The 11,420-nt window shown below is 36.3% G+C and overlaps 1 protein-coding gene and 1 non-coding gene across 2 annotated transcripts; one reads left to right on the top strand and one right to left on the bottom strand.

The window, feature by feature from the left end:
* The first annotated feature begins 110 nt into the window (after positions 1–110).
* LOC141289701 (4-galactosyl-N-acetylglucosaminide 3-alpha-L-fucosyltransferase 9-like) lies at positions 111–5,368 on the top strand. Its single transcript, XM_073821875.1, has 2 exons — positions 111–544; positions 3,121–5,368. The coding sequence occupies exon 2, from the start codon at positions 3,128–3,130 to the stop codon at positions 4,298–4,300; it is 1,173 nt and encodes a 390-aa protein (XP_073677976.1). The 5' UTR covers positions 111–544; positions 3,121–3,127; the 3' UTR covers positions 4,301–5,368.
* Positions 5,369–8,921: 3,553 nt separating this feature from the next.
* LOC141290377 (U2 spliceosomal RNA) lies at positions 8,922–9,112 on the bottom strand. The gene has a single exon (XR_012340119.1). It is a non-coding gene; the product is annotated as a U2 spliceosomal RNA (small nuclear RNA).
* Positions 9,113–11,420: the final 2,308 nt, after the last annotated feature.

Here is an 11,420-nt window from a genome sequence, read left to right as displayed (position 1 = left end):
TGCATGATTCCTTTCGGGAAAATCGACTTTTCACAGACTTTTGATGTCTGACCCAGTTTGATTCTACCTGTGTTGTCACTGCAATAATCTTTACCACCGCCATGTCTCATGACTCCTCGCTCTTACTGAGAGGTTTGTGGTTGTGCTGCTCTCAGTTCTGCTGGTGAAGGTCTGCACATGAGTTCTAACAAGCAGTGGCATTAGCTTATGTGTGAGTCTGCATCCGCACATAAGTGTTAATGAGGAAGTTTGTGGTCCAGACAGTTGTGAACTCACGAGAATAGTTTACAGTGGATTAAAGGTAATAATGTTGTAAATAATGTTCATTTTCTCGCACAGACTGATCATTTTGCTTCGCAAGACCTCAGTGTATCATCAGGAGACACGGGGATTCATTTGGTCTTGTCTGTAAATCTTTTTTTGACTCTCAAAAACTGGCAACCACAGATGTCCAGTGTATAAATCACCCAGGACCACGGTTTCAGCTAAAAGTCATTTTTACTGTTCAGCTGAAGAAGTCAACTACATCTCGGATAGTCTGAGGGTGAGTAAATTAACAGCAAATTTTCATACCTTTGTTTCCTGTTTCACACCCAAAGACGGCTTTGAAACAATCTGTACAAAGTTTTATAGACATCAATGCAACTTAACAAATCTAGAAAGATATTTAAACACCAGTACATAATCATACTCCAGACTTAATCTAAAATGACTTCAGACTTGATTCGAAAAGACGAACTTGTGAATATTTTAAACGCAGCTCAAGTCTTTTATCATCAATTACTGATATTATAAATATCTTGCAATTTAAAGTACATGTAAAGCTTTTACTATATGTGACCCTGGACCACAAAACCAGTCTTAAGTCGCTGGGGTATATTTGTAGCAATAGCCAAAAATACATTGCATGGGTCAAAATTGTTGATTTTTCTTTTATGCCAAAAATCATTAGGAAATTAAGTAAAGATCATGTTTCATGAAGATTTTTTTTGTAAAATTCATACTATAAATATCAAAAAGTAATTTTTGATTAGTAATATGCATTGTTAAGAACTTAATTTGGACAACTTTAAAGGTGTTTTTCTCAGTATTTAGATTTTTTGCATCCTCAGATTCCAGATTTTCAAATAGATGTATCTCGGCCAAATATTGTCCTATTCTAACAAACCATACATCAATAGAAAGCTTATTTATTGAGCTTTCATGTGATGTATACATCTCAGTTTTGTAAAATTTAACCTTATGACTGGTTTTGTGGTCCAGGGTCAAATATTTGCATCACGCATTTTCTTGTTGATATAGATGGGACTTTTATCATAGTATTCGATGACGTATGTTGCGTGTACAATCCAAAATGAAACGTGGCAGGAGCCATCATTCTTACATTAAGTTAGTGTGTCATTATCAGAAACTTCATTAAGATCGGCTAGATGCAGTGAATGTAGGAACGCAATTAAAGATACCGGAATGGCAGCATCAAGTCTTAAAACGCATTCACAATTGCATACACTGATAAAAATTATTCTGTGGTGTAGAAAATACTATAGGAAAACAAATGTGATTTTTACATGAAAACATTAGTTCAGGCAATAATTTGTATCGAATACACTTTTTGTTGGTATTGGTACTTAATTTCCAATAAATAAGCTTGTAGAAGTTAAAATGTAAATATAAATGTTATAAAATTAAGTAAAACCTGCTCCCATTTTCTGATATTGGTGTTCCCATCATGCCTTTGGGCATGGATAATAATAAGGTTTTCCTGTTTTTAGTTGTATTTACATGGTTTTTGTTGTTAGATTTGGTAACTTGTGATTAGGGTTAGGTGCTTGTATAGTGATTATGTAGATTTGGTGCCTACATGATATCTATTGTATAACTTACTTGATGTTTTTAAGTAACATGCACTTTAAAAGCATTGTTGAATTGGGTGCTATATCATGTAAAATCAAAGTATTACCAAGTCTTGACTAAATAAAAAAAATTACTTAAACTTTTATTGGCCAAGCTAAAGTTGCATATTTTCTTAGTTAAATTTACTTAACTTAGGCAAGTAGATTTTACTTAATTCTATGAGTGAACTGATATATAATTATGTAATATTTACTTAATTTCTTTATGAATGTTAAGTTCAATAGTAATTTACTTGTAATGTGCAAATTATTGCAAAGATTGTTTCAAGTAAATCTTACAAGTAATTTTTTTCAGTGTATGCTGTGGTGCGTTCTGTTAAAAACATGAATGGAAAATCTATCCTTTATACATTATACATGCCATGGTTTGTTATGATAGGACAATAATTGGCCGGGATACCACTATTTGAAAATCTGGAAAACGAGAGCGCAAAACCAAAATCGAAATATTGAGAAAATCGCCTTTAAAGTTGTCCAAATGAAGTTCTTAGCAATGCATATTACTAAAAAAAATTAAGTTTTCATATATTTATGGAAGGAAATTAAATTTACAAAAAATCTCCATGGAACATGATCTTTACTTAATATTGTAATGATTTTTGGCTTAAAAGAAAAATTGACAATTTTGACCCATAGAATGCATTTTTGGCTATTGCTATAAATATACCCGTGCTACCCACTTTGTACCCACTTTGTGGTCCAGGGTCATATATATTCCCAAACTTTTCTATTCGACGAGCCACCTAGACAAGTATACTCTATTTCAAGAACCACCAACATATTTGTGATTAAAAAAACAATTGGCATTGCTGTAAGCTTAATCTTAATTAATAGTTTATCTACCGTAAATATGTCAAAACTGAATTTTTGATTAGTAATATGCATTGCTATGAACTTCATTAAGTTCAACTTTAAAGGTGATTTTCTCAATATTTAGATTTTTTGCACCATCAGATTCCAGATTTTCAAATATTGTCCTATGCTAACAAACCATACGCCAATGGAAAGCTTATTTATTCGAAATTTACGCTCTGCATTTCTAAGTGCACACACAGCATTGAGTAGTGAACACACACAAATCTTTTAAAATACCTTGTAAATCGGATTTTTAAACCTGACTCGGACTTGTAATGAAAGACTCCAAACTTGACTCAGACTTCAGATGAAGGATTGTGAACATGTCTGAATCATGCTCTGTCTACTAAAGGTCAAAGATGGAGCTCAAGACCTCATCCAGAGTCTGTCAGAACGTCCTCATCACAGCGGCTTTATCGATATGTTTCTCAGCAATATTCTACACGTACTACGAGCCGACTGTAAACTGTCTAAACCAGCCAACCGTTTCCAGACCTAATTCTTGCAGAGACATCTGCATCAACGCTCTCAAGATGCCAAATCTAACAGAAATGGTGAACAACACCTGTATCGTGAACATCACCTCTGTCTCAAACCTGTTTACCCAAACAGAACCAGTGCCACCGACTGATCCAGACACTATCCTCCTGATCTGGATGTGGCCTATGGGGTTCAAGTTTGATTTAGGATTATGCAGTTCACTGTTCAACATCCACGGCTGCCGCTTGACAGACAACAGGGATCAGTTTAACAGCGCGCATGGCGTTTTGTTTCATCACAGTGACATTCGTGGGGACTTATCCAACATGCCGACGCTGCCGCGACCTCCGTTCCAGAAATGGATCTGGATGAACATGGAGTCTCCCAGTAACTCAGCGAAGCGGTCAACTCTAAACAATCTGTTCAATCTGACCTCAACTTACAGACTTGATTCTGACATCACGGTCCCTTACGGACGAATCTCAGAGAAAACTGGTGGGAATACAACTTTTACAATCCCAAATAAAGATAAACTTGTTTGCTGGATTGTGAGCAACTGGAACTCAAACCACAAGCGTTCACAATACTATGAAAATTTAAGGCAATATATCAGAGTAGAAGCCTACGGACGCGGCTTTAGGAGGCCCGTTAGTAATGAAGGTTATTCGGATTTGGTGTCCAGCTGTAAATTCTACCTGTCCTTTGAGAACTCCATTCATAAAGATTACATCACAGAAAAACTCTACTACCCTCTGAAACTCGGCACTGTTCCCGTGGTTCTCGGTCCACCAAGGAAAAACTATGAAGAATTAATTCCAGGCAATGCCTTTATCCATGTGGACGACTTCCTGTCGCCTAAAGAATTAGCTGAACATCTTAAGCTTCTGGACCAAAATGAGGACTTGTACAGGCAGTACTTCACCTGGAGAGAACATTTCGTTGCAAGTACAACCTACTTTGGTCCTGAGCACGCTTGCTGGGCTTGCGATCATGTCAGAAGATACAAGAACTATCGAGTAGTTAGTGATCTCAACAGCTGGTACTGGGGTTGAAGGATGTTAACCACAGACTTACGTGTATTTTATTTGTCAAAGTTAAAACTGTAGGATGCACTGTAAAAAAAAAAAAAAAAAAAAAATAGTTTAGCAAAAACATCAAGGGTACATGATGAGATCGAATTCTTGATTGATTATTGATTTTACAACAAGCATCATTAGGCAACACAAACATTTAATGTCCTGATCTTATACATGGGCGCAAAAAAAAAAAAAAAAAAAAAACTTTCCAAATGTAAGCATCAAAAACAATGCCCTACCAAACTGCAATGCATCAAAGCAGTCAAGAATAACTTACAGACGAGGCCAGCATTTACTAAACTGTGGACTAGCTTTGACTCTTGCTTCTGATTTGAATGCTGATGCTTCCTGTTTTAAGTGTGTCAGTTGATGGCTTTTAATTTCCAACCAGAAATACGCACGTTGTTTTTCTCTGAAGCTTTCTGTGTCTTTTTCCGGTGTCATTTGAAGTGTTTCTGTTTTGAATAAAGTTGCGGGACTATATTCTTAAGGTTTGACCAGGACCAGTTCCAGAAATAATTTAAAATTGAAGGCCTATCGAATTGTCCTTGTTGGCACTGTCATTAAAGTAAACATTGTTGATTATTATTTAAGTATGTCTGCCATGTCCAGAAACTACCACTGAGATGAATGGAAATAATAATGCATATCTCTCTCTGATGTTTATTTGAGAATCCCAAAGAGGTTTCTAATATCCAGTGTTACAGCACCAGAGAGTCAAAGTGTTACAATTTTCAGTGAATTACCCAATCAACTTTGGGCATATGATCAGTGGTGCACAATTACAGGTGCAGCTCAGCAAATTTGAATATCGTGAAAAAGTACATTTTTTTGTTTGCAACTTGTTTGCAATGATTGAAACTTTCATATATTAAACTAAAGTTTTTTGTTTTAATTTTGATGATTAGAGCTTACAGCTCATGAAAGTCAAAAATCCAGTATCTCAAAATATTAGAATATTTCCTAAGATCAATCAAAAAATGGATTTGCAAAACTTAAAAGTTCAAGTTTTAAAGTATGTTTATTTATGCACTCAATACTTGGTTGGTAGCACATATAATGACTTGCTCCTATAGCACAAATGACAGCATCAGTGAAGTGTGGCATGGATGTGATCAGCCTGTGGCACTGCTGAGGTACTATTGAACCTTCAGATTGTCTGTATTGTTCGACTGTTTCTCATCTTTCTTTCTCACCATCTTTCTCTTGAAAATATCCCATAGATTCTCAATGGAGTTCAGGTCAAGCATATTGGCTGGCCAATAAAGCACAGTAATATCATGGCAGCCAAACCACTAGGAAGTGGTTTTTGCTCTGTGGGCAGGTGCTAAAGTCCTGCTGGAGAAGGAAATCTGGAAAAGCTTGTCAGCAGATGGAAGCATAAAGTGCTCCAAAATCTCCTGGTAGTGGGCTGCATTGACTTTGCACTTGATAACCAACAGCGAACCAACACCAGCAGACGTCACGGCACCCCAAAGCATTACTGAACTCAGAAACTTCACAATGGACTTCGAGCAGCTTGGATTCTCTGCCTCTCCAGTCTTCTTCCAGACTCTAGGACCATGATTTCAATATGAAATGCAAAATTTACTTTTATCTGAAAAGAGGACTTTGGACCACTGAGCAACATTCTAAGTTTCTCCTTAGCTCAGGTAAGATGCTTCTGACATTGTTTCTGTTTCAGAAGTGGCTTGGTGGTCCTGAAGACGTCTAAACGTGAGGACTCTTGATGCACTAACTCCGGCTTCATTCTACTCCTTGTGAAGCTCTCCCAATTTTTTGAATCGGCTTTACTCGACAGTATTCTGAAGTTTGCGGTCATCCCTGTTGCTTGTGCACCTTTGCCTACCCAATTTCTTCCTTCCAGTCAACTTAGAATTTAATATGCCTTGATACAGCACTCTGTAAACAGCCACCCCATTCAGTAATGACCTTTTGTGACTTACAGAGGGTAAGTCACAAAAGGTCATTACTGAATGGGGTGGTGTCAGTGTCAATGTTTGTCCCCTGGACCATTGCCAAGTCAGCAGGCTTCTCCATTAGTGTGGTTTCAAAGAACAAGAGATACCTGGAATTTATACTGTAGGTGTAGTCATTTAATGAAACTCGAATGTAAATATTCTAATATTTTGAGATACTGGATTTTTGACTTTCATGAGCTGTACGCTCTTATCATCAAAATTAAAACAAAAAACTTTGAAATGTTTTACTTTACATGTAATGAATCTAGACCAAATGAGAGTTTAACTTTTCAAAGTAAGTTACAATAAAAAATAATGGTATTCAAATTTTTTGACCCGCACCTGTATATTTAAAGTTGTTCACTTCCAGAACAAAAATGTACAGATAATGTACTCACCCCCTTGTCATCCAAGATGTTCATGTCCTTCTTTCTTCAGTCGTAAACAAATTACGTTTGAGGAATTTTTTAGGATTTCTCTCCATATAGTGGACGTCTATGGTGCCCCTGAGTTTGAACTTCTAAAATGCAGTTTAAAAAGGGCTCTAAATGATCCCAGACAAGGAATAAGGGTCTTATCTAGCTGAACGATCGGTTAATTTCTATTAAAAGAAGACAATTTATATACTTTCTGGTTCAAGACAGTTAGGGTAGGTAAAAAAACAAAAACTCCCAACTCATTTTCTCCTCCAAATTCAAAAGCATCATATAAGTCCACTATATCGACAGAAATGCTGAAATGTTTTCCTCAAAAAACTATTTCTTTACGACTGAAGAAAGAAAGACATGCACATCTTGGATGACAAGGGGGTGAGTACATTATCTGGAAATGTTTGTTCTGGAAGTAAACTTCTTTAAAATAAAAAAATAAAAATGAATTAAATAATAATTATTTTATAATGTACTTTAAAATACAATGCTATTATTTACATTTTCCAATCTTTTTTCAATTAATTTTTTAAACATTTTTAAACCTGAAATCAGCAAGCTTTTATTCTGGCGGATTGCTGGCAAGTAAGTATATATACTGTCAGTAAGTGCATCTTTTTTTTTTTATGCTTAGTTTAAAACAACAACACAGAAACAACACATGCATTCATGAATTGTGATTAGAAACCACCGAAGCATAAAAAGAGAAAGGAGTGTTTTGCTGATGTAAGTTTGTGCATACTGGTCGCAAGATGTGAATGAGAAGTCAGTTCCGGTCAGAACTACATTTTATGCAGTGGAAATGCATGGAACACTTTCGAGACACAGGCATTATGTGAATGGCCCCTTACAAATGCATATCCAAAGTAAAACTGCATCCACTCCCTTTCAGTGCTATGTTTCACTGCTTGTCTAGTAAATCCTGACAGTAGTCTTTAAGGCCAAAAGAGGGTTTGCACTGATTCAAGCTGTTAGTAAATCTGGCCCTAAATGTGTTACAGGAATAATTCAACCAAAAATCTAAATTTGCTATAAATCCAAAATCTTTGTTTTCTCATGACCATTTATGAACTACTGGACTAATCATTTTTATTTGATTAATTTATTTAAAATACCACAAGAAACATAAAACCATACTAATAGCTCATGCATAACATGTCAACATTAGGTTTTATTTTAAAAGTTGTATGCTATATATGGGAAAGTGTATGTTAAGTGTTGTCCGTGTCACATTTTTTAGTTCATTTTAAAGCATTCCACAGTGTGATCAATTATTTTGTTAAATTAACAAATGGGATGCCATGCTGCTGAGACATATAGTTTTAAAACAGTATGCTTTTAAATATTTTTAACTGAAACATTTACTGAGAGCAATTAATTAAGCAGTAATTTTCAACAGCATTCCTGAATTTAAAATAATAACTGAATCTGACATTATTTAAAATATGAATGCTTACAACAATAGTTCAGAAAATTGCTAATATTTCAACTTGGAGCAGTTTTCTGCCCTTCTGTGGATTTAATCAGTGTTTATAAGGTATTATAGATATTCTGCATTTCTGGTGTAAGACGTATGTATATTTAAATTTAAATAAACTCACAAAATGGATGAAAAATTAGTCTACTTACATGTTTTTTGTGATGAACAAATTTCAAGACATGCATAATTCAATTCAACATCATATGTGACCCTGGACCACAAAATAAGTCTTTGGGTATATTTGTAGCAATAGCCAAAAATCATTGTATGATTTTCTTTAATGCAAAAAATCCTTATGGTATTAAGATCATGTTCCATGAAGATATTTTGTAAATTTCCTACCATAAATATATCAATATTTATTTAGTATTCTGCGTTTCTAAGAACTTTTCTTTGATGATTTTCTGAGTATTTTGACTTTTTGCACCCTCACATCGCAGATTTTCAAATAGTTCTGTCTCTAAGCCAAATATTCTGCTATCCTGACAAACCATACATCCATAGTACGCTTATTTATTCAGAATTCAAATTTTTAACAAATCTCAGTTTCAATAAAATCAAACCCTACAACTGGTTTTGCGGTACATGTTTCTAACGCCACCTATTGGTGACGAAACGCGATCTAAAAACTTACAGCGAATCAAATCAAAGTCATAACAGTTACAATAAATTATTTAATAGAAACGTTTAATTCTGTTTCTGATTTTAACTTCAGTAATACTCCCAAAAGGGAGTGCACCGTTTCTGGAAATACTGCAATACCAGATCGATGCGTGGAGTGGACGGAGCAAGCCCCTATTCCATCTCCCAATTCCAAAAATCAATTTAATATATGGTACCCGGATAGGGTACGTATCAGATATTAAACTGATAAGAACAGATACTACACTTGATCTTAGCCAAAAGGCCGAGAAGCGATAAATACAAATGTTCAGCACTGATGGAGTCCTTCAGCGCGCTACACTTCTCAATGACGGGCACGCGCTCTGAGAACATCACGAGAAACACTTCTAACCACAAACACAAACTCTAGCACGAAAAGACCCACTCACAGACTGACAAACTCTGACTGACTGACCGACCGAAATCCCACTCATAAGAAGCTAAAAACCTCCTCAAGGCTTCTTCTATATCTGGTACAGTGCCTTCCCATCGTCCAATCAAACACAAGCACACAGTTACAAGACAATAAAACGTTTTTTCTTTTTTGTTTAGCATGTAAATAGTTTCTCTTAATTATAAGACAATCACTATTTAACACCCAAGTCTTTCTACTCGAACTCAGACAGCAGATTGAGAAAATAACACTGTATGAAGAAATTATGCTTTTAGGCTTTCAATCTGTTGAAGCGCCTCGTGTGGTTAAATGCGGTACTGCACGTTCACTGTTACCGAGTCCCGTTTCAAAGTTCAAGAAGTTTAAAGTGCCCCTATTATGCCATTTTAAAGGTAGTTAATATTGTTGTAATAGTCTCTTAAAACAGGTTTACATGTATGCAAGTTCAAAAAACACTTTAGTTTTCTCCAAAATTAGATTTATTTTTACCCCGTTTCTAAATGATTCGTAAACGACTCGTTTGAAGCAGTTTGAAGAATCAGTCTCTCTAAACCCCTCCTTTCAGTGAGCCCTCACTGCTGTGATTGGTCAGATGGTGCAGTCATTTTGGATTGGTCTACCGCTACAGCGCAAAACGAAACGCCCATTGGCATAACTGAATGACAGCTGCGGAGACCTGTTAATGCATAGAAAAGATAGCCTCGATTTTACCCTATCAATTCGAGCCGGAGTCTGACGATGAAACTGTTGAAGTGTCACAGTCACATCCACAAGAAACTGTATTGCAAGCAAGACTGGAGCAGGACGTTTCTCAGTGGGTGTAATATGTTAACTGTGGAAAGTGCTTGCAATTTGCTTTTGAAAGCGAACCGGACACACCTCTACGTTGTGAACTTCAACACTGTACAATCCATAACACTGCGTTAAGCCATCGTTTATCATTATCATTACTTAAACTAATAAGGCAGACAGACAGTCAAGCTGCATCAATCACAAGACTTTTTAGACTACATTGCACTCACAGCTGAACAACAGAACTACAGAAACGCAAGTTCGCCGGTTACCAAGACATGTGCGGGGTTGTTACACACCATAGCGTACACAAAGACGTATTTTGAACGATCGCTAGAAAATACAATTATTAATCATACTTACAGGTAGAAGTTCAGAGAAGCAAGCCGGTCCAAATAAACTGGGCACTGATCCATTTTTTAAAACCAAGCGTTTGGTGAATCCCGCGTTGTAACGTTACTCCCCAAGATTGGAAAAGCAGTCATCAGTAAAATGACGCGAACACAACACAAGATTGGCATTGGACTGCTGAGGCGTTGAAAAAATTAATGTTAACCACTCATTCTTGATAGTTTCTCTCAGGCTGTCACAGCACAGGGCGTCTTCTTGACATGATGTAATCCACGTGAAAATGGTAGGCCTACTGTTTGTGGGCGGGCAAGTTTGTTCGCGAAATTGAACGTGGGCGGACATTACGCAAATGTGTAGCTCGTGACGTGTGGCCGTTACAGAAAAAAGATTCGAATTGCTGACGACTCGTTTAGGCGAATGTGAGCCGACTCTTTTTTTTGTTAGACAAAAACTTTATTTATAGTGCACTGTCGGCGTCACAACTTTGCAGATAGTTTATGTTCACATACAGCTACATGACACACTACATGAAATATCATATTTGAAAAGGCATAATAGGGGCACTTTAATTTCTGCAAAACCACAACAGCACTGACGATAAAACTTACAACTGGTGCATTTATAAACCTGTAAATAAAAAATAAATATATATCAAGTACACGAACCCACCTGGGTATGCAAAAATCCAATAATGGGTGAGAACTCAGCAGAAGACGCTTTTATCCAAAGCAGTGGCGGTTCTAGACAAATTTGACTAGGGGGGCCAAGGAGGGGCCAGTGTTTAACCAGAGGGGCACATTAAAAAATGACAACAAGTGATATTTAAAGATTATAAACTTTATTTTACTTTAAAATCATACAAACATTTTAGGGATGCTCATATTGACCGTTCACTGTTAATCGACAGTAAGAAGTACTATAAGTTAAACGGTTTAATTATTTTTTACGTTTGCTGCATGGTGAAAGAAAAAAATAATGTTTACTCACGGGCGCGTGTCGACACGTGCAGTGCGGCTGTTTAGACATA

The sequence above is a fragment of the Garra rufa genome, chromosome 17 (assembly GCF_049309525.1).
Source record: "Garra rufa chromosome 17, GarRuf1.0, whole genome shotgun sequence".
NCBI classification, from domain to species: Eukaryota; Metazoa; Chordata; class Actinopteri; order Cypriniformes; family Cyprinidae; genus Garra; species Garra rufa.
The sequence above is the reverse complement of the archived record's forward strand: the minus strand, read 5'-3'. Positions and strand labels throughout refer to the sequence as shown.

Bases quoted from the DNA above. Each gene is read 5' to 3' on its own strand.
- LOC141289701 (XM_073821875.1), top strand. From the start codon at position 3,128: ATGGAGCTCAAGACCTCATCCAGAGTCTGTCAGAACGTCCTCATCACA.